Source organism: Zea mays, chromosome 1 (assembly GCF_902167145.1).
Source record: "Zea mays cultivar B73 chromosome 1, Zm-B73-REFERENCE-NAM-5.0, whole genome shotgun sequence".
Taxonomy (NCBI): domain Eukaryota; kingdom Viridiplantae; phylum Streptophyta; class Magnoliopsida; order Poales; family Poaceae; genus Zea; species Zea mays.
Window position 1 is genome coordinate 47,109,965 of NC_050096.1, and position 24,092 is coordinate 47,134,056.

Genomic DNA, 24,092 nt, shown 5'->3' on the forward strand with positions numbered 1-24,092 from the left:
TCTTTTTTAAGCGTAACAATGTTTCTGCTTCACAGAAATCACTGTTCCAGCATAAAAATATTTCATGTTCACTTCAAAAACCATGATAAACGTTTCTACTTAAGGAAAATATTATTATGGCTTTATGCCAATTTTTTTGGCTTGTGAAATTATATGTTACTGTAAAAATGCTTCCGATTTAATAGAAAAATGGTCGACCTCAATAAAACATATAAAAAATTATGTTTTTACTACTCTCTCTATCCTAAATTAAAATTTATATTATTTTTCACCGGATTCATACATTAGTTATATATATGTCTAGGTTCGTAATCATCCATATAAATATGAACATAGAAATATAGAGCTCAAACTACTTTTATTTAAGGGGCTGAGGGAGTATATTTTAATTTCGTTATTATCTAAAATCAATGTTGTACTGACTTCCAAGAAGAACTATAAAAATTTAAAAATAAAAAAATAAAAAATAAATTTCCGAAGAAATGAAACAAACCGGCCTGTAGAGCCCGTGCGGGTGCGCCCAACAACCCCTTCCGCTGCCTTCCCACTTCCGTCCGCAGTCCGCTGCATTGCTCGCGTGTGTTCTGTCTGTCACTCTCGCCCAGTCGCCCTCCTCTTGCTCTCCGACGACTGGTGGGCCGCCGCTGCCGCCGCCGCCGCCGCCGCCCTACGCCAGGTGCTGAGGCTTTCATCGGTCTCTTCGCCGGTGTCTTTGCCGGCGTCGAGCACCCGCCAGGTACTGCCACGGTCCTACCCCTTCTCTTCCCTTCATGCTGTGCGAGGCCGAGCATTGAAACCCTAACCTCTTTAGCTATTTGACAAGACTCCTACCTTCGAAGCTTTTGCAAAAATTATTGGGTGTACATGTGTACACCCATGCCCCTTTACTTGTTCCGCCCCCGTAAAGACTAAGCTGAAACCATGGAAACAAATTCAGGAATTTCGAGTTATATCTAATAGCATTGATGGAATTAACATCAAGTCGATCACAAGGAAGCTAATTTCTAGTTTCCCCATGCACAAGCAACCCAACCCGTCTTTGAGTAATTTCTAATCTGTATCAAACATTGAGGCTACATATCCGGTAGATCCCTTTTGTTGTGTCTGGAAGCAGATTTGAACTGGCATGGATGTAGACCGTTAAGGGTGGTACCAAGCAAAATGAACTTATTAATACATTCTTGTGTGCATAAACTTACCATTTCTTACTAGAAGGAATAGTCAAATTATATCCAATTAAACCTAATTCAAAACAATTCAATGTAATGGAGCCAACTTGTTGATTATTAAGTCACCAAATTATATAGGTGGAGATAAACTTTGGGGAGTTTTAACTGATGGCCTGTTTGGTACATGCCAATGCTCTGTATATGGTAACACACCAAGCATTTGCTAGTTGCTACTAGGATTAGCCAAATCATTATCATATTGCTTGGGATCTGTGAATTGGTTAATTAACACTGAACTGCATGCTCGAGTGTCATTTAGTGCTCTTTGCTCTTATGTTGTACCTTTTCTTGCAGGCTATCCATGATTTTTGCCTACAAAAGGTGATTGAAAAGGGGGGAGGATGGAAGGGGAGGGACACCACGGAGTTGTTTTGGCATGCAGCATCTGTGGGTTCCTCTTCGCTGTCCTTAGCCCTTTCAGCTTTTGGGTTTTATGGGCTGTGAATTGGAGGCCATGGAGGTTATACAGGTATGCTGCAGAAGTTTTATATCTTTCTCTCTCGGGCTCAACTAATATTTTACTTTTTTTTGTTGTCTGCTATCTCGTTTGTATTCTGTCGGTTCTCACTAAAACTGCATGCCTTTTCTTTGTACAATTGACTACCATAAACAAAGCAGGAAACCCATTTTTTGTTTTTGTATTAGGGATATTAGATCTTTGCTTCCTATATTTATTTGTTCACTTTTGCAAGGTCTATATCTATAATCACATACTTTTAGTTTCATAGTGAAATGATTGTGCCATTTTCATACAATCTATAAAAACTGTTTTTTTATATACAGGCGAAAGGGCCTCTAGCTGAATTGGTTAGGTGGGCTGAGTAGCACTCCTCAGGTCCTGGGTTCGACTCCCCGTGGAAGCGAATTTCAGGCTGTGGTTAAAAAAAATCCTCTTGTCTGTCCCACGTCAAAGCATAGGTCTAAGGCTTGGCCTCGGTCGTGGTCGTTCTCACATGGGCTTCGATGCCGCTGTGTATGGGTGGGGCAGGGGTTCGGGGGTTTTCTCGACCTGTGTGAAAAGGTCTTCTTCTTAATACAATACTCGGGGGCTGTCTTACCCCCGCAGGTTGAGTTTTCTTATATACAGTTATGTGAGAGACCTCTAAGTATCCATTTAGTTCTTGGATAAGTTGTTCCACAATGCAAGTCAATTGGGGAAATTAACACTTCAATAGTTCATTTATTGCAATATCTCTGTTCTATAGCCCTGTTCTATACTCGATAGAGCCATAGAGGTTGAGTTTTCATAGTATGCATCCTATTGGGACACAGGTGGTAGGATGGCCTGATTGTTACGCCCCATAGTCCGACCAGCTCAAGTGAACTACACATTTCCACCAACCCACTTACACTTTCATCCTCATTTCATGTAAAAATGGTTAAGCTAGTGTTAGTGGTATGAACTTTAGAAACCTTATATGATAATCTAATCCACCCTTACAAAGCAATGTGGGTATAAACCCCAGCAATCTCACATCAACACACAACATAGGCCACCATGGTTTAAATTCGAACTGGGCCAGTTGTCACACTGATGTTATCAACTATCCCTTTGGTTTTGTGACTGCGTGGTTTATGTGCATTGTGGACTTAACTTATATTGTGGACTGTGAAGTGGAGGGTTAGTAGGTTTGGTATGAGTAACACAGTACACCATCGTACTTTCTGGTTCTGTCAAACACTCTGTTTCATGTATAAACTTGTTACTAACCTTGGTGATTAGCGAGGATGATTTCTCCATTATAGGAGATAATCTTTTACTATATAAAGCGTCAGTTTCTATGGTTTCACGGTTCCACAGTCGTCATGTGTCCGCAACAAATCTCTACTATATAAAACACCAGTTTCCATGGTTCCACGGTTCCACAGTCGTTGTGCGTCACCCTTCCCCTTTCTGCTTTATGCAAAAATAGTGCACAAATGGGGGTTTGAACCTTGGTTGTTGGCTCCACATTCACACCCACCTAACCAACAGAACACACATATTTTTGTGTTTTATTAAAACAAAGTCTACCCATATGATATATAGAAACCGTAGCAATGCACGACATCTGACTAGTAATATATAGAGCACCTGTTGAATCGTATGACCACTTAACAGAAATATGGCTTTGAAGTTTGAACTTCTGCCGTGTTATGTGTTTACCAGAAAAATTTACCTTAAATACTGATGTTAAATTTAGCTATTGTTTTTATGCTTATTTATTTGTATTTTATTGTGATCAATTGCCCTGACTATTGGGTTGTCTCATTTCTGTCTCAATCTGTTAACTTTTTTCCTTCCGTTTTGTGACGCAGTTGGATATATGCAAGGAAATGGCCAACATATGTTCAAGGACCTCAATTGAGCACACTTTGCAGCCTTTTGACTCTTTGTGCATGGCTTGTTGTCATTTCCCCTATAGCAGTTCTGCTCGTGTGGGGAAGCGTCCTTATTGCTCTTATGGAAAGGAATATAATTGGTTTAGCTGTTATAATGGCGGGTGTTGCTTTGCTCCTGTCATTCTACTCTATAATGCTCTGGTGGAGAACACAATGGCAAAGCTCAAGTATGTTATCTTTCCTTTATCTTGATTAACCTAGTGTTTATTTCTCTTGACAACTGGAATATATATATATATATATATATATATATATATATATATATATATATATATATATATATATATATATATAGAGAGAGAGAGAGAGAGAGAGAGAGAGAGAGAGAGAGAGAGAGAGAGAGAGAGAGAGAGAGAGAGATCCACACTTAATTTCTGGTCATGGCTTCATGAATAAAAATTTTGACCGACAGAGGAGGAACTAGGTTTATGAATTAAAAATTTTGATCAACATACGAGGAGTGGCATTGTAAATAAGAAGAAATAGGCAACCAGATTCGAGCCTAAGAAGACTCGGATCTGGGTGGTGGTGGGGTTGTGCATTGAGACTTCCCACCAACTAAGGTAGGCCCAATTCTTGTGGGGTTCATGGTCTGATATTTTGAAATTTGGTGTTCACCTATAATATGCACCAAGAAATTTATTACCTCAGAAATTTGAATTATAAAGAATACTGTTACAAAACATGTTTTCCGCATGAAAGCTGTGTGCCATTTTATTAAGAAGAAGTGGAGATTTAGAAACCCTCTACCCCCACCCAAAAAAAAGTTACGTATCAGCACATCATTTAAAAATTTCTAAAATGCGATTTATAAATGTTTTCAGTAGTTGTCACTGTCATTATTGATCTTGTTGTGTTAACTAATGACATGTTTATTGCAGAGGCTGTTGCTTACCTTCTCCTCCTGGCAGTATGCCTGCTATGTGCCTACGATTTTTGTGCTATTTATGTGACAGCTGGTGCTAGTGCTTCCGAGCTTAATTCTCCATCAGGGTTCTTCTTCGGGGTGTCTGTAATATCATTGGCCATCAATATGCTTTTTATATGTAAAATACTGTTTAATGGTAAAGCTTCTGTTTTCTGTTTTTCACTTGTCTGTCAATATGTTTAACTTATCATGATTAACTTCACTTTCTTGCGCAATTTTATGCACAGTAAGTGGATTTGATGTTGATGAATATGTGCGGAGGTCATACAAATTTGCCTATTCTGACTGTGTTGAAGTGGCTCCTGTTTCATGCTCTCCTGAGCCACCGGATCCTAGTGAATTATACATGACAAAATCCAGCAGGTAAATTGACTTCTATTTTTTCCTATCATACAATATTGTAACTTGTATACCTAATTACCTATCAATACTGTTTTACTAGTAATTTTTTTGAGGAATGTTTTTTCCGCAATATATGCCCACTGGCAAAATCAGGAGTGTAGCTTTAATAAAGTTTCCAGCTACGCTCACTGGATAGATTTAGTGACTGGAATTTAAGAATAGTAGAGAAGGCCCAAAACTTATTATTTTTTCACTATTGTGTTTTTGGTCTGTGTGCATGATGTGCTTGGATTTATATGGTTATATTGTGGAATGGTGGGAGTGCTAAATTCTATCCATACTTGTGCTTCCAACTCAAATAAGTCACATGTTCTTTGTATTATATTTTTCTTTATCATTTTGAGAAAATGTTCACATCTTCTAACCTGGAAATGCAGGGTCAAGCATTTAGGGCTTCTGTACATTAGCTCTCTGCTTGTGCTTGTTGGTTATTCCATCTTGTACGGTCTTACGTCAAAAGAAGCTCGTTGGTTGGGTGCTTTAACTTCAGTTGCAGTTGTTATCCTTGGTAATGTTTTTTCTTCCTTGCATCATTGAATTTTCACTCTGTATCTGTTTCTTGACCTCTTATTTTGCTTTCTACAGACTGGAATCTGGGCTTATGTTCATTTAGATTTGAGCTTCTTAAAAGTAGGATGATAGTGTTATTTGTGGCTGGAACATCAAGGGCTTTCCTTGTATCCTTTGGAGTGCATTACTGGTTTGTATTCAATATTCATCTCTTTCTTTATATTGATAAACATTTGGGACCTAGTATTCTTCTGCCTCTTTGCTAACTAGATGTTACATTAGGTACCTTGGCCATTGCATCAGCTATGCTTTTGTAGCATCTGTGCTTTTATCTGCTGCTGTTTCTTCCTGGCTTTCTATTTCAAACCCCTCAGTTGCAAGGATAGACGCTCTAAGAAGTACGGTAATAAAGCTACGAGAGGGATTTCGAAGAAAAGGACAAAATAGTTCTTCAAATTCATCAGAAGGCTGTGGCTCTAGTGTGAAGCGTAGTAGCGGTAGTGTTGAAGCTGGTCAAAATGGTAATGCAATGGATTCTATGTACAGAAGCAACTCACAAAGCGATGGTGTCAATTGGAGCAGTATTCCTTTTGATCGATCAAACAGTTGTCAAGAAGGCCGGAGCTCCGACAAGAACATAGATAGTGCACGTGCAAGCTTAGCTCATCGGAGTAATTCATGCTTATCTGCCGTCCAAGACTCTGAAACCGCTGTTGTTTCAGTAGATAGGCATGGAGATCCCATTACTTCACTTGTTTGTTCTAGCAGTGGTTTGGAAAGTCATGGCTGTGAGCCTAGTGGATCAGCCACCACCTCAGGTAATCAACAGCTATTGGATTTGAACCTGGCAGCGATATTTCAGGACAGATTAAATGATCCAAGGATTTCATCTATGCTAAAAAAGAATGGTGGACTTGGAGATGTAGAACTGGCTAATCTTCTTCAGGATAAAGGACTAGATCCAAATTTTTCGTACATGCTGAAAGACAAAGTTATGGATCCACGTATTTTAGCTTTGCTACAGAGGAGCAGCTTGGATGCAGATAGAGAGCATCAAGATGACGTAGATGTCACAGCTACTGATTCAGATAGATTGGATACCACTATTGCAAATCAGATTTCTCTGTCAGAAGAACTAAGGAGAAGTGGTCTAGAAAAATGGTTGAACATTTCAAGGCTAATATTCCATCATTTAGCTGGATCTCCAATACGTGCTTTTATTGTTTTCACAGTAATGTTTATAATAGAGACTGCTACTGTGGCTATCTATCGGCCAGAGACCATCAAGGTGATAAATGCAACACATGAACAGGTAAATTGTTGCAGTGCAATGTAATTCCTTTGAAACTTTGGCTATTAGTTTGACCAATAGAGATTTTCTTAATTTGGCAGTTTGAATTTGGTTTCTCGATACTGCTTCTGTCACCAGTTGTCTGCTCCATTATGGCATTCATTTGGTCTCTGCGTGCTGAAGAAATGTTGATGACATCCAAGCCCCAGAAGGTGATGCACTAAAATAAAAATAGTTTCACTATTTGGCATACCTGGATATGATTGTTTTATTAATATGACAACTTTTTACCCATATCAGAACTACTGCCTCATACTGTTTTTGGTTGAACATTTACTATGACTAGCTTCTGTGTAGTGTAACATGAATATATGTCAATGGGAGAAAAAAATCATGTATCAAATGTAGTAATTCCTTACCAGTCTGCACATATAATCGGTTTGTAGTAGAAAAATAATTATTTTTTACCTGGGAGCTAGGTGCCTAGGTATGCTGAAACATCTAATCCTGTCAATAAATTTTTCTTATATTATGACATGTGCTTTATCTGCCTTTAGATACAATGCCGTATTAGTTGCTATTGTTTTAATATTACTGGTCTCAACTATAACAACATGCCTTTCTTTCAGTATGGTTTCATTGCATGGCTACTGAGCACATGTGTTGGTTTGTTTCTCTCTTTCTTAAGGTACACATACTTCTCTTGCATCTGAAACATATTTACTGTTATAGTTTTAGTTGATACTAATTAACCTTTTGTGCCTTAGTTGGTTATCTATTTACACAAAGACATAAAGTTTTATATGCATAAGCAATACATTGTTTCAATATACTCCCTCCAGTTTGCAAATAGCTGAAGTTTTTTTTACAACAACATGGTCAACATAGCTTTGATCACTACTTTGTATTAGAGTATAAATGAATATCTTAACTAAGGGATGTGTGTGTGCCTGTGTGGGTGTTCACGTGCATGTGGGTGTCTGTTGTAAGGGCTCTTAACCTACATAGCTCTCCTGCATGTTCAAGAAAAAAAGAAAGTACTTTTAAAAAATTGTATGTATAATTGTATATGATCTTCAGTTTTCTTAACTAAATATCTTTTAAAAGTTATTTGTAATGATTTTTTTAAGTTTGACTGAAACCTTGTCCAAAGCGGCAAATATTTGCAAACTGGATGCGGCATTCGTTTTATTTTATTTTGTCTTTTATGTCATAACATATTGTCATTTTTAGTATTGTACTGTTAGTTCATTTATGCAATGCTTTCTTAGTTTTTGCACAGCAAATCGTGTGACTTATTATGTGTCTAGAGTGGGCCAATGCAGTTAGTCAAAGCATGAAGATGTGTTTTTAGAGCATAAAGGTAAGCTGCGCCAAAATAGACATGAAAAGTGTCATTGAGGCAAGAAAACATAATGGATTTACCAATTTAGATATTTTAGCACATACAAGTAAGCATATTCTAACTCAGCACTAGAAACAGAAAATGTGAATATATACCATTCGTTAATTGGGAACATAAGGAACCTGTCAAGGGTGTGGTAGTTCAAGGTAGCTGGACCTCGTCTAAGGGACCTGCCAACGGAGGGCGTTCAAGGTAGCTGGCCTCGACTAAGGGACCTGTCAAGGGCGGGGGGAGGGGGGGTCAAGGTAGCTGGACCTCGGCTATGTAGTTCATAGTTTTGGTTGGTAATGGTGCGGGGTTGTTTTCCTAGACACCCTATGGTGAAGGGGTGAAATTAAGAGAGATGGGGAAGATTGGAAAACAATATGTTATTGCTTAATGTTTGATCACCACCCTTATATAGAGATAAATAGGCTATTGGCCTCTAACAACCTGAGGTGGAAACTCCTAGAATTAAGGCCAGAATTGGCCATGCAAACAACATGGCCACTTTCCTCTTGTCCAACGTGGTGATTGCGCTCGTCATGGTGCGACGCGCGGTCCCTTGTGTTGTCACTAGCGCAGGCTTGGTGAGAGTAGTGGGCCCCACAAGACATCTCTCCTCTACAAGCAGCTCTTTCTAGAGCTAAAATGAAGGATGACACTCGATGAAGTTGTCGATGTCTTCCCATCTTGTGAATAACGCAAGCTCGCCTTTCCACTGTATTAGGACCCGGTGGACAAGGTGAGCGTGTACGACGTGTTTTGGTTACCGGGCAGCGGCACCGTTGTGAATGATCGACAATGGAGGGGGTGTTTGGTGGCCTGCAGACAGACTATTGAGAAGGCCAACGTGGAAGACATCATGGAGCCGTGCCTGGTGCGGAAGAGCTAGTCGAATGGCGACATCGTTGATGAGTTTGCTGATGTGGTTTGCCCTGTAGAAGCGTGGCTTGAGCTTTCCTTTGGTCGTGGCTGGCAGGAGGCTGGTGCTCGGAGACGGAGTCACAACCACACCCAATCACCCACAACGTAGGATACTGCACAATGGAGCTTGTCATAGTGGTGCTTTTGGACGGCCTGCGCCTGCTCTAAGCGGTAGCAGACATAACATTCGCTAGAAATTCATTTCTATTTGCCATGTTCTTGGCCATCGCCACAACCTGTCTCGTTGGGTTCGTAGGAGTGGATGATGGGGTAGTTGTCGCGGTCTTAGACCGCCTTAAATGGATTGTCTAGAGGGAGGAACTGTATGTATTCTCTCAGATGTACTCGGCCCAGGGTAGCCGGCTAGCCACTGATGGGGACGATAGCCAACGAAGTGGCGCAGGTACATGACGATGACACGGTTGTCCACCTCTGTATGGGCATTGGAACTTAGTTGTCTTGTGTAGTTTGGCGCCAATCAGCCCATGAGGCGCATGAGCTCCCACCAGGATGTGGAGGTGAAGATGGGGTCAAGGTTGGAGACCATCAACTGGGGCATGCCATGCAGGCGGACCATGTTGGTGAAGAAAGCCGACGCCACAGACTGACATGTAGGGGTGAGCCAACAACATGAAGTGGTTGTAGTTACTGCAACGGTTGACCAGAGGATCACAAGCTTGCCCTTGATGCGAGGCAAGGCCTAGATGAAGTCTAGCTTGATGTCAGACCATACCAACAAAGGGAGGGGCACGAGTAGTCCAACCAAATGAAAATGTTCTTTTTTTCTCGAATACGCAGGAGGGCTGCGTATCATTAAATTAAAGTAGAGGAAAAAAAGGCCTGAGGCCCGGGACAAACAGAACACACACAACACAAAACACACACTCACACCCACAAAACACACACGACACAGACACATACGACACACCATCTCCTCAGTCTTTCAATAGGCTTCAAGACATTCCTTTCTCTACCCAGGGTCAAAAAGAGAGCGCATGTTCCTGGCTCCAGCAGAAACCCACAATCTCATCTTATCTTTAAATCCGTCCTCTAAGGTAGAAAGGCAGGGTGACTTGTAGCGCTGACAAGTAGCTCGCCCCTGGTGCATTTAGTGGTGGGTGCGCTGAAGCCCTCGTGGCTGTCGTCATGGACAATAGCCACCAACCTTGCGAGTAGGGGAGGCGTTGGGACGATTAGAGGTGTGAGTTGTAGGCCACCATGCCGTCGATGATGGATCGGGGTGCGACATGCTGGCTTGCGACAATTTTGTCGTAGAGGGCTACCAAGGCTAGGTTCGTGGCTTACACCTGGCGGAGGCGGTCGATGAAGTCAAAACGGGGGCCAAAGATGGTGAGGATGGCACTGTCGTCGGTGTTGCGCCTAGAGAAAAAGTTGACGATAAAGTTCATGGTGACGGGTTTGTACGCGATGGTGAAATTGAAGCCCAACAACTTGCCCACCCAATGATGCTCTGAAAAAGTGGCAAGACATTGGTCTAGGAGAAATTTCAAACTGCAAGTTCTCACTAGGAAGCGATGACACCGAAGATAGGGATGCCAATGGCGTATGGCATGGATGAGGTCGACCAATTCTCGCTTGTACGCGTCTAGGGAGCGGTGGGATATGGCGACATGCCTAATGAGGAAGGTGACGAGGTGCTTAATTGGATGAGCACGGCCCAAACCCGTTTGAAGAGGCGCCACACTCTCATAGAGGGCTAGTGTTGGGGCTGTCGTAATCACCGTCTTCAGGGCCTAGAAGGCCAACCACAGGAAGACGTCCTTGTGAAGGAGCATGGTGAGGGGTGTCGCGAGGTGGTTGATGCATTGCACAGGTCGAACAACATGATGAGGAACTCAGAGAACCTGTTGTGTGTCCAGAACGATGTCTTGTCGACAATTGCAGGATTCATGCGCTCTTGATGCGGAGATCGAGCTTGGTGAAGAACTTGGCGCTGTAGAGCTAGGAGTTTGACGACGACGGGTTTGGGGAAGGCATCCTTCACGACAATGGCGTTGAGGGCCCCATAGTTGACATAGAATTGCCAAGAGTCGTTGGCCTTCCAGACCAGGAGCATCGGTGAGAAGGCGCATGAGCTGCGGTGGATCAGGCCCTAGGCTAGCATGGTGGTGCACTGGCACTCCAACTCATTCTTGTGGGTCGCCGGATAGCGGTAGGGGCAGACGTCCACTGGTTGCACCCTCGGACCATGGTGATGTGGTGCTCATGAGTGTGTGGTGGAGTCCCTAGGGCTCGATGAAGACGAAGCAACTCGGCGAGTAGGGCCTCCATGTGGTTGTTGCCCGTGCAGGTCTGGAAAGCTGCGTTGGCGGGCTAGCCACGCCATGCCAGTTCACATGATGGTCCTGGTGCCAGAATGACACCGTGATAGCGCCAAAATCCCATAGGATGGGCCCGAGTGACATGAGCCATTGGGTCCCCAACATGATGTCGCAACCTACCAGAGGGAGAGCAAATAGGTCACTTGAAAAGCTTTGTCATCGATGTACAAAGGCGTCCCACGGAACACGCCTAGATAGGGAACACACTCACCATTTGCCATGATTACCTTCATGTTGTCATGGTTCTGAGCCTCCTTGACTTTGAAATTGTATGTGTGTTTATTTGTTAAACATAGAGGTCTAGTTTTGTTAATTTTTTTTTAATATCTCCCTCTGAATTATGAAAAAATTACTCTTTGTATATCTAGCGAATATCTTTATGACTTTGGAAGCTTTATGTCTGCAATCAATTAATGCATTTTATTGGTGAAACATATCTGCATTTTGGTCTAAAAGTCATCTTTTTTTGCTCTGCAGCAAATCATCTGTTATATTGGGCCTGTCTCTCACGGTACCACTTATGGTGGCTTGCCTCTCATTTGCTGTTCCCATATGGATACGCAATGGTTACAGTTTCTGGATTCCTGGAAGGGAGTTTGCAAATCGTGAAAATGTTAGTCAAGCTCCAGGAGAGAAAGAGGTTTGTTGTTCAGTTCTTTATAAGATTGCAACTACCAACTTGGAATTTTCTGGTCACATGCATAAGTGTAACGTTGATCTATTCAATCTCTTTGTTTAGTCAGAAGGAGATACCGAGATACTGAATTGCGAGTTTGCGACCCAGTCTAATGTTGAAAACTGGATTTACCTGAATATGTCAATTTCATGTCAATCTTTTCCATATGTGCTCGTCATATTTGCATGGCCATGTCATGTTTTTAGCACATCAAATAAACTGCCTAATTTGTAGCACAGATTTTACTAAGATTATTGTAGATAATTTAGAACCGAACTATCCAATATTGGCAATTAAGAAAAGACTTATTAGTGTTGCTTACCGTTTTCTTTTTCTGGTTTCAGCGGGCTCTCTTTGTTATCACCATTGCTGTTTTCACTGCATCAATTATTGGCCTTGGTGCAATAGTGTCAGCAAAGCCTTTAGACGCTCTAGGCTATAAAGGATGGGATGCTGATAAGAACAGCTCCTATTCTCCCTATGCAACATCAATGTATCTTGGATGGGCATTGTCTTCAACAATTGCTGTGATTACCACAGGGTTGATACCTATTGTTGCTTGGTTTGCAACATACCGGTTTTCACCTTCATCAGCTATATGTGTTGGCCTCTTTGCAAGTACGTTCGTTTTGATCCTTTTTTTTTGAAAAAAAATACTTTAAATATTGGATAGAAGAGATTGCAGCTGTTCTAATTCATGCTTTTCTGCAGCTGTTCTTGTGTCTTTTTGCGGTGCATCCTACTGGGGAGTGGTAAATTCACGAGAGGATGGTGTTCCTCTAAAGGCTGATTTCCTTGCAGCATTACTTCCCTTGCTTTGCATTCCAGCATTTTTCTCACTGTTCACTGGGCTTTACAAATGGTATAAAAAGGACTGTCTTTAGCATTTTATTCCCCTCTGTATTTCTGATCCACTGAGATCAAAATTGCAAATAATTTCAGGAAGGATGATGATTGGAAGATTTCTCGTGGTGTTTACCTTTTTGTTGGCATGGGAATGTTGCTGTTGTTTGGTGCAGTTGCAGCTGTTATTGTCACAATCAGGCCCTGGACTGTAAGTAAAGTTTATGTGACCTGGGACATTAGTTTTCAATTACAATAGGCTATAATTCACATGTCATCTTTATACAGGTTGGAGTTGCTTGCCTCGTAGCCATTCTGTTCCTTGTATTTGTTATTGGGGTCATCCACTACTGGACATCTAACAACTTCTATCTAACGAGGACTCAGATGTTGCTTGTTTGTTCCATTGCTTTTCTCTTAGCCTTGGCTGCCTTCCTGATGGGTTTATTTCACGGTGACTGATGATCTTCTTTCTATGCCATCTGTCCTTTATTCTACTTTGTTTATTGGTTTGAGTTATTGCTATCATTTAGTCTTGTATTTACTTGGCTTCTGAACTTTGCAGGAAAGCCTTTTGTTGGAGCATCTATAGGTTATTTCTCATTTATATTTCTTCTCACTGGAAGGGCTTTGACTGTAAGTTTTGTCATGCACTAAGATAACTGTTGCTGATCGCTTTCTAGTTCTCAGTATACTGTAGAATTTTCTTCTAATGCTGAATGGGTGTGCCCTTCTCAGGTCCTTCTATCACCGCCAATCGTAGTGTATTCGCCAAGAGTATTGCCTGTATACGTTTATGATGCTCATGCAGACTCTGCTAAAAATGTTAGGTACAAGTATATTCTTTCTCGTGCTACCTGTTCGCCTTTTTTGAGTTCAGGGTTGGTCATAATGTATTCTTATCTCTGTTCTGTCCCATCCTAAAAGTTCTAGTTTCAGTTGAGAACATGCTCTAATGTTGTCTTTTTTACAGCTATGCCTTTCTTATTCTGTATGGGATTGCATTAGCAACTGAAGTTTGGGGTGTTATTGCTAGTCTAATAATGAATCCACCATTTGTTGGGGCTGGCGTTTCTGCTACTACTCTTGTAATTGCTTTCAGTTTTGCTGTTTCTCGACCATGCCTGACTCTTAAGGTTGGTAATTTGCTGCAGCTAGTACTAGTAAGATTTCATACTCCTTTTTTATATGATTAATATAAAATAAATACATATCTTTTTTTGAAAATCAATCAGATGATGGAGGATGCAGTTCATTTTCTCAGCAAGGATACAGTTGTGCAAGCGATGTCACGGTCTGCTAATAAAGTATGTTTTATATTTGTATTATTAAGATATTCAACATAAGTTATTTGTATGCATGCTTTTATACATTTCTCCATTTTTAGTTAGAAACATTTCAACCAGTCTCTAGTTTGCTTGCTTATTAGCATCTCGTGCAGAGATCTAGTTCAGCACTGTTCATGCTTAATCTGACGCATCCAAGTTCTGTCATAGTCCTGTCATTGTGTACATTGGGATCTGTGTAAATTACTTCGACAAAATATTTTAAATCTATCTCAGAAGCTCGTCACTTGTAGGATTGCCATTGCAATCAGAATCCTTTGAAATAATTCACAATGTTTGGATCTGTACATGACAGTATGTTTTTTCCAGACTAGAAATGCTATATCTGGGACTTACTCAGCACCTCAGAGGTCCGCAAGTTCTGCTGCTCTTTTGGTTGGAGATCCTGCTCTTACATTGGACAGGGCTGGGAACTTTGTGCTTCCTAGGGCTGATGTTATGAAACTGAGAGATCGTTTGAGAAATGAAGAAATTGCTGCAGGATCTTTCTTATGTGGAGTAAAAGATTGTTTACTAATTTGCCCCCAGTCCCTGTCAAACATAGATTATCGGAGGAATATGTGTGCCCATGCACGTATTTTGGCTTTGGAAGAAGCAATTGATACAGAATGGGTGTATATGTGGGACAAATTTGGTGGTTATTTACTTCTGTTGCTTGGATTGACTGCCAAAGCTGAACAAATACAGGTATGTATTTGGTATGTTGTACAATGTTTTAGACCCCAATTTGTTAGCGATTAATGGTGTGAAGCATTTCTGTATTGTTTCAGGATGAAGTTCGTCTAAGACTCTTTTTGGATAGCATAGGCCTTTCCGATTTGAGTGCCAAAGAAATTAAGAAATGGATGCCTGAAGATCGGAGGCAATTTGAGCTTATTCAAGAAAGGTATTTTTTGTCTGTTACTATTAGTTATACTACTGAAGGGCAGGCCTAGTGCAGTGGTGAGAGCTGTCTTACCGAGTCACCAGGTCGCAGGTTCGAAGCAGCCCCTCCGCATTTGCGGGGGAAAGGCTTGTCTCAGTTTAGGGGGTGTTTGGTTTCTAGGGACTAATTTTTAGTCCTTCCATTTTATTCCATTTTAGTCCTTAAATTGCCAATTACGGGAATTTTAGTTTCCATGTTTAGCAATTTAGAGACTAATGGAATAAAATGGAAGGACTAAAAATTAGTCCATATAAACCAAACACCCCCTTATCCCTTCCCTAGACCCCAACTCATGCAGGAGCCTATGGCACCGAGTCTGCCTCCTTTTACTATTAGTTATACCATTATTGTATGACACATAAAACAAAAATCATATTGCAGCCATTGCTATTCCTTTGTTATTTGTGTCTACAGCTACATAAGGGAAAAAGAAATGGAAGAGGAGGCTTTGATGCAAAGACGAGAGGAAGAAGGGAAGGGAAGAGAAAGGAGGAGGGCATTGCTAGAGAGAGAGGAGCGAAAATGGAAGGAGCTCGAAATATCATTGCTTTCTTCCATTCCAAATACTGGAAGCAGGGATGCTGCAGCTATGGCAGCAGCTGTCAGAGCTGTTGGAGGTGATTCTGCCCTGGAAGATTCTTTTGCAAGAGATAGGGTCTCTTCAATAGCCAATCACATACGAAAGGCACAATTGGCTCGGCGAGCAGAACAGGTTATGTCCTCTGATTACCCTTAATTTCATCAAGTTATAAAACACACCTGCCATCATTTGAGCGCTGTAGAACTGTAATTTATCTTTGAGTGCATGTTTTTTTTTCTCGAACATGCAGGAGAGCTGCGTATAATTATATTAAGAAGAGGACCAAAGGTTACAGAAAACCCGAAAGAAATAGCCAGGTTTTAGGCATCTAAGGATCCTAAAACCTAGCCTAAAAACTACCAAATCTTTGAGTGCATGTTAGGCATAAACATCCCTGGGTATTTGTTGTCTGTTTTGTCATTTTGTATCTCATCTGGAGCTGGTAATCTTACAACAAATAAGTATTCCCTCCAGTCAATAATAGTTTATGCTATGACACTTCAGAAAAAACATATGGATACATGTATCTGAGGGCAAATAAGCAGCAAAATAACCATTTTGGCCTCTGATTAATTGAAGCTGTGATGCACATGAACTGCAAAGGTCAGGCCCAAGCAACGTGAGTACTAGTGATATTACTAGTTGAATGGAGTTTCCTGGAATTGCATTAACGACCATTGGGGAGGTAATGGACTAATGGGGTCACCCATATCTGTCCCCGCACACTATCCATTCCCAAATTATCCAATCCAAATATTGAGGGTAATACTTATGAATAAACTAATGGGTAATAGATGGAGCTAATCCCTGTCGCTGCCTCCACTACAACGCTACATCGTTGGTGCGGGCTTGCTGTCCACCGCCTTCCTCCAGGGACTCGTCAATCGGGTACACCGAATGAGGTGCTGAGCACCGACATGGTATCAGAGTTTGATGTGCTGCCAACGTGGATGTGCCATGCCGGGGCCAGCACCCGTGCTGTAGTTGCCCCGTGGTCCTGGCTCGAATATGTGGATAGGAAGGGGGAAGGGGATTCTAGTAGCAGTAGGTTGAGCACAAGCCGCAATGATGGCTCGACTTGAATCTGAGGATATGCAGGGGGATTCTAGAAGCAGCAGGTTGAGTGCAAGCTGCAATGCTGGCTGCTGAGCTGTGGTGCTGGTGGTGTCAGGCGTGATGGCCAGTGCGTGCAAGCCTAGTGGAGGCCAAATTGCCCCCCTCTTTGCCATAACTCCTTTATATGGTTGCTACTTTGCCAAGGAATCTGCATGTCCTCATGCATGCAAGCACGCCTTTCCCTATCCACATTAGTTGCCTATTCCTTGGCCTTAGCAATTGTCAAGCTTTCATATTATACTTTGATATTGTCCTCATGTAGCCACTAAATTTCCCCTCCTTGATTCTACCTCACCCTGCGCCACTGATTGTGTGCCCTGTGCATCCGCGGTGGCAGCGCCCAGGGGCAAGAACATATTGCGAGGTGCTTAGGGTCGGGACAGGGACAAATAGGGTCGAGATCAAGTCGACGTACTTATGCCTGGCGAGGGTGGTGGACCTAGACACCGATGGCCACTTCGACGAGGGGTTCATCTGCCTATATGCCACATATGCCACGCTTCTTGACCTTGACTGGCATGACACCAAGGGTATGTTACCACACATGTCTTCATGGCGTGGCCGTTGACCACACGCTTGTCGGAGTTCTTGAGGAAGGGCGTCGGTGGATATTTGTTGATTATCTCCAGGAGATCGTTGGATTGGTCAAAAGCAGCTGTCAATGTATTGTTTGTTTGTGGGTAGGTGGTTACCCGGTAATATCTACTAATATCATACTTGAACCCATGATTAGATGGGTAACTGATACCCTCCCTAAACTCAACATGTATTGGTTTGTATACGTGTATTAGATACGTAGTGGCATGATCAAATCACATATTTCATTCTACGTCCATCCCACAAAGAGTAGTTGTCCTAAGTTAAACAATCTTAGTCTAATTTTATTGAGAAAATTACCTATACTTATGAATTATGATACCAAATAAGTAATGTTAAAAAAAACCTCGACATGCCGGGGGGGGGGGGGGGGGGGGGTAAGACAACCCCTGTGCATTACATTAAGAATAAGACCTCACATAGGTCGAGAAAACCCCTGAACCCCTGCCCCACCCATACACATCGGCATCATAGCCTATGGGAGAACGACCGCAGCCAGGCCTTAGACCTATGCTTTGGTGTGGAACAGGCGAGAGGATTTTTTTAACCTCACCCGAAGTCTGCTCCCATGGGGAGTCAAACTCAAGACATGAGGAGTGCCACTCAGACCATCTAACCAACTCAGCTAGAAGAAAGACCTCACCTTGCCCTGTTGCTTTTTTGGCCACCTTAGGGTGTTAGGGTCAGTTTAAGTTTTGTTGTATCTGTTCTTTGGACCTTTATTCTCTCTTCTTAATATAATGATGCACAACTCTCCTGCGCGTTCGAGAAAAAAGTTGATACCTTTTTTTTTACAAATTTGTTCAAACATAGGATAATTTAACTTAGGAAAAAACTAGAATGTCACTTTGTGGGATCGAGGTAGTACTAAATAAGAACATAAGAGTAAAAGTATCCCTACCTTAATATCTCAAAACCTGTTGGAGTCAACCTCAATTAGAGGGAGTATCATGGAAAAATTTAAACCGCTGACCACCTGGAAGCCTTCTTGTTTTGCTTTTTTAGCAATGCATTGTACATGTATTCTTTCTGTTTTTAGTGTTTTTCTCCAATGCTTGTATATCTAATTTGTTGTGAATGTGGAACAGACTGGTATTCCAGGCACTATATGCATACTCGATGATGAACCGAGGAGTACTGGTCGTCATTGTGGAGAACTTGACTTGTGCCTCTGTCAAAGTCAAAAGGTTACTTTGTCTATTGCTGTCATGGTTCAGCCTGTATCTGGCCCAGTGTGTCTTTTTGGAAGTGAATTCCAAAAGGTTTGTTGGGAAATCTTAGTGGCAGGATCAGAACAGGGTATGGAAGCTGGACAAGTTGGTCTTCGATTAGTAACTAAGGGTGAAAGGATGACTACTGTTGCTAAAGAGTGGAATATTGGTGCGTCTAGTATTGCAGATGGCAGGTACCCCCTATTCACAACTATTGCATTATGCATAGCAAATAAAATCAAAAGCAGCCATCCTCGGGTTTGTTGTTTTGGTACTGGCATGTGTGTTGGAACCGAGAGGCAGTTGGGGCATATATCCTCTCATGAAGCTCTCCTGCTTGTTCATGAAAAAAACTAATTTTGTTTTACTTACGATGGCAATCCCTGATGCAGGTTCGGTGTTTTTATACCTGTTGCGAGTATGTGTGAGTTTACTTAAAGTTTGTAGGGATTTTTTGTTGATGAACATTTCTTCTATACTCGCTTTTGAATTATTACTTCTTGGGTTCAGACCTGTTCACTTCTGCATCATAAACTATGGTATTACTTTAGTTAGACTCTGATGCGAACCATATTTGGAAGCAATTATAGCTGCCATGTAAATTTGCAGGTGGCATCTTGTCACTGTAACTTTAGATGCCGACCTAGGTGAAGCAACTTCTTTCATTGATGGAGTTTATGATGGATATCAGAATGGGTTGCCGTTGCCAACAGATAACGGTATTTGGGAACCTGGAACTGATATTTGGGTTGGTGCTAGGCCACCCATGGACTTAGATGCCTTTGGTAGGTCAGATAGCGAAGGTTCTGACTCAAAGATGCAGATCATGGATGCTTTTCTATGGGGAAGATGTCTCAGTGAAGATGAGGTTACTGTTTTACATACTGCCATGTCTCCTGCTGAGTATGGATTTTTTGACCTTGCACCCGGCGATGCTTGGCATGGAAGTTATTCTGCAAGGGTATTGCTTTTACCTATAAATTCTGCACCAGTTTTTTGTGATGTCTTGAATCGAGAGGGAATATGATACTGAATGTGTTTTTCTTATGTTACTGTTTCATTCAGGTGGATGACTGGGAAAGCGAAGAAGCTTATGAGCTTTATGATCAAGGGGATGTCGAATGGGATGGACAGTACTCAAGTGGTAGGAAACGTCCGGTACATGATGCTGTAGCTATTGACCTTGACTCCTTTGCTAGGAGACCAAGAAAACCAAGGTTTGAGACACGTGATGAAGTCAACCAGCGTATGCTTTCTGTTGAAAGGGCTGTCAGGGATGCTCTTATCGCGAAAGGAGAGAGAAACTTCACTGATCAAGAGTTCCCTCCAGAGGATCGTTCTTTATTTGTAGATCCGATGAATCCACCTCTGAAACTGCAGGTATCACATGCACATCTCTTGCTCTTGTGAAAAATATTGGTTAAGTTCCTGACATGTTTTAATTTGTGAGTTTAGGTTGTTTCTGAGTGGATGAGGCCTTCTGACATAGCAAAGGATATATCTATCAGTTGTCAGCCTTGCTTGTTTTCGGGTTCTGTGAATTCCTCAGATGTGTGTCAGGTATATTTTTCTGTTTTCTTTTTTTGTGCAGCCAGAATTGTGGTAAAGGGGAATTTAGGGTATCCTTATTTATTATCAGAATTGAGATCCGGTTTACACAAACCTTTTCAGGGTCGGTTGGGAGACTGTTGGTTCCTAAGTGCAGTCGCAGTTTTAACTGAGATGTCTCGGATATCAGAAGTTATAATCACTCCCGAGTACAATGATGAAGGGATTTATACAGTCAGATTCTGTATTCAGGTACCCAATATTCCAATGTTTAAACCATTTGACTGATAAGTATCTGCTCAACTTGAATTGCTCCTTTTCTATTAATATACTAGCCTTGTGTCATCTGGTCAGTATGTTATCTAGGAAGGTTCAGTTGATTCATTTTGCAAAGTTTATAATACAGTTATCTTAAAATGTTAGACCAAAAAATCACGGTGAAGTTTACCATTTGACAATCATATGTCCAGTTTAATATTAGAGTTCTATTTCTGAAGCAAATGTGTACATCATGCTACATGCATCGATAACATATTTAACTGTGTCAGGAAAAATAAATTATTTTATTAGTTTTTTTTGAAGGGAAAACCGTAGGAAATTCCCTACAGTGAAATATATTGAATTAAATTAGGAAAAATAAGGACGACCGCTGTACAAAACCGAAAAATAGGAAAAAGGAAAGGGGGGAAAGGCAAAGAACATCCCAAATTACAACTCCAATAACTAGCAAGATATAAGGGATAATTATTTTATTAATAGTTCATTGGTCTGCAATATTTACTGGAGCCATGCTGGAGTCATCTTGGATGTGCACTGCTCTATGGAGATATATACTGCATGATTGGTTGGTTGGGCCCCGCGCCGAGGTCCCGTGCATGCGTTGACTGCGCTTGGCCGTGTGCTTGATTGGCTGCACGGCAGCGACCGAGCCTGTGTGCGCAGGTGCAAGGTAGGTTTTTTTACCCTTGTTGGCTTGCATGCGTGGGGAAGTAAGAATCATCCGTTTCAACCAATGCAGGCCTCCGCGAGTCAGGCGCGGAGGCTGCTAGCAACCAAACAGGAGGATAATGTATATTACTAAAAATAGTAGCTTAGTTATACTTCACCTCTGCAATGTAAGTACTTGCCTCCCTCAATACTTTTTATGCCCTGACCTGGTAAGTCCCTCAGTGACACACTGACACCTATCTATAAACCTGAGGTTGGTAAGAAAATACCTTTCTGTTACTGATCCCATGTGGTTTCCGTGTGTTGTTGATATCGATTTCAGGAGTGATATCTTTATATCACAATACAAATTGGCTGTAGTTGGTGTAACCAGAAGGGAAAAACAGTGCACATGAAGAGCACTTGTAATATGTTTTTTATTAGGGCTTAACACTAAGGGCTGATTTGGTGACCAGGGATCACGGAGGGACAGGGATCACGGAGGGATTGGAGGGGATTGATTTCCCCCTCAATCCCCTCCAATCCTCCCGTGATCCCCTTGTCACCAAATCAACCCTAATGCATTGTTTTCCCCTCTGACTTAATATTTAGCTTACGTTGTGGAGACTAGAGAGGTTTTATGAACTATCTTATACTAATATGATTTTCTCTGTATTTTAAAAAACTCTTCTCTGAGTTATAGTTCTTATGTTTTATATTTTCCCAAGGGTGAGTGGGTGGCCGTGGTTGTTGATGATTGGATTCCTTGCGAGTCTCCGGGGAAACCAGCATTTGCTACTAGTAGAAAGCAAAACGAGCTTTGGGTATCCATTCTTGAGAAGGCTTATGCAAAACTTCATGGCTCTTATGAGGCATTGGAAGGTGGGCTTGTTCAAGATGCTCTAGTCGATCTCACAGGAGGAGCTGGTGAAGAGATTGATATGCGAAGTCCTCAAGCCCAACTTGATCTTGCTAGTGGAAGATTGTGGTCGCAGTTGTTGCATTTCAAACAAGAAGGTTTTCTTCTTGGTGCTGGAAGTCCTTCTGGATCTGATGCTCACATCTCATCAAGTGGCATTGTTCAGGGACATGCGTACTCAATTTTGCAGGTTTGGTCTAGTTTAGATAATTCTATCTGAGATACTGGGTAACTGTCAGCTTTTCACTATTCCCGGGATAAGTTTACACAATTATACATTATTTCAGGTAAGAGAAGTTGATGGCCACAAACTCATCCAAATCAGAAATCCATGGGCAAATGAAGTTGAATGGAATGGACCATGGTCAGACTCGTCACCAGAGTGGACGGAACGGATGAAGCATAAGCTCATGCATGTTCCACAGGTACTTGTCTCTTGATATAAATTTTTTTGCATATCATATCACACTAGTTGGTGGCAAACCACAGCTTATTGATAATCGAGATAATTCATTGCACCGCTAGTAAACAAAATGTACCATGTAAGTTTGATTTCATCTCTACAGATCTTGACTTCAATCCCCCTTGTCTCTCCATCCTTGCAGTCGAAGAATGGGGTATTCTGGATGTCTTGGCAAGATTTTCAGATTCACTTTCGGTCAATATATGTTTGTCGTGTTTATCCACCTGAGATGCGTTACTCTGTCCATGGGCAATGGCGTGGCTACAATGCAGGTGGTTGCCAAGATTATGACTCGTGGCACCAAAATCCACAGTATCGACTTAGAGTAACAGGACGTGATGCACTATACCCTGTTCACGTTTTTATTACCCTTACTCAGGTATGTTGGAACCTACCTATCAACCTAACCAGGAGAAGCACAATGATGTTTTATCTGTGTAAATTTCATGCTTTTCAGGGTGTTGGTTTCTCTAGAAAGACGAATGGTTTTCGGAACTACCAATCTAGCCATGATTCTTCAATGTTTTACATTGGAATGAGGATACTCAAGACACAGGGCTGCCGTGCTGCTTACAATATCTACATGCATGAAAGCGCTGGTGGAACAGATTACGTTAACTCGAGGGAGATATCATGCGAACTGGTCTTGGATCCTTATCCCAAAGGGTACACAATTGTGCCAACTACCATCCACCCTGGGGAGGAAGCACCTTTTGTTTTGTCAGTTTTTTCAAAAGCATCAATCAGACTAGAGGCTGTTTAGTTCAAGATTGAGATCCCATGTGTTTGATGGTAGCTGCGTCTGCTGGGCACCCGTGCACGCAGGATCCAGCTGTGGGTTCTCGGGAACTAGATAATGGTAAGTGTTAGTATGAAGTGCTAGTTAACCCAGGGTGCCCCAAACTACAACCATCCTATATTTCACGTGTCGCTATATTCTCATCATTCATTCAGATTCAAAACGGAGTTGGACTAACTGGCCTTATAACCGTTTCAGGGTATAGGAATTGCCTCCTGGACAACTTCAATCAATCTTGCTGCATGCAAGTACCTAAGTTCGGTTGCTTGTTGCAGATCTGACAAACGGCAATGCTTCTTGTGCTGAAGGGAAAGGAGAGAAGGCATGATCCATGGTTCTTTGGTAGCTGCGCAAAGTGCAGGGTGAGAGGCTTGGTTCAATGTTTGTAGATAGCCGTGGTAACTGACCTGGTAGCCCATCCTATGTATAGGTGTCCCGTTTACCCTGTAAATGCTATAGAGTTAGGTTAGGTAGCCTGTCGTTCCTGTTAACGCATAGGGCTCTTATGCAGCTGTGAAATGTCTTGTTAGCAAGCTGCAGTTTTGCTGATTTGAGCGTGGAGTAGTCGGCCATAGCTGTTCCCATTGGTTTGCCCTGTATGTAATCGGAATCTGATGTCATTCAATGAACCTATTTTTTGGGTGCCATGCGAAGCTGTCTAAGGTTTGAGTCTCTTTATGCATCAAATTATGCATCATCCTCGCTGGAAAAATAAAAACTCTACCAAACATAGACGATTATTTGTCT

At 41.8% G+C, this 24,092-nt stretch overlaps 1 protein-coding gene across 2 annotated transcripts; it reads left to right on the forward strand.

Moving 5' to 3' along the window:
* Positions 1–475: 475 nt before the first annotated feature.
* Positions 476–24,017, forward strand: LOC542509 (defective kernel 1). 2 transcript variants are annotated; one of them, XM_020540535.2, is made up of 32 exons: positions 476–736; positions 1,524–1,698; positions 3,528–3,778; positions 4,493–4,675; positions 4,767–4,902; positions 5,319–5,449; positions 5,527–5,641; positions 5,734–6,763; positions 6,844–6,954; positions 7,372–7,430; positions 11,873–12,035; positions 12,416–12,689; positions 12,783–12,933; positions 13,014–13,125; positions 13,203–13,368; positions 13,480–13,550; positions 13,653–13,744; positions 13,888–14,050; positions 14,150–14,221; positions 14,570–14,947; positions 15,031–15,146; positions 15,600–15,897; positions 18,567–18,883; positions 19,299–19,650; positions 19,755–20,069; positions 20,145–20,249; positions 20,361–20,489; positions 21,893–22,273; positions 22,371–22,508; positions 22,689–22,925; positions 23,004–23,405; positions 23,544–24,017. In XM_020540535.2, exons 2-31 carry the CDS (start codon positions 1,571–1,573, stop codon positions 23,307–23,309), a joined length of 6,480 nt encoding a protein of 2,159 aa, XP_020396124.1. In that variant the 5' UTR covers positions 476–736; positions 1,524–1,570; the 3' UTR covers positions 23,310–23,405; positions 23,544–24,017.
* Positions 24,018–24,092: the final 75 nt, after the last annotated feature.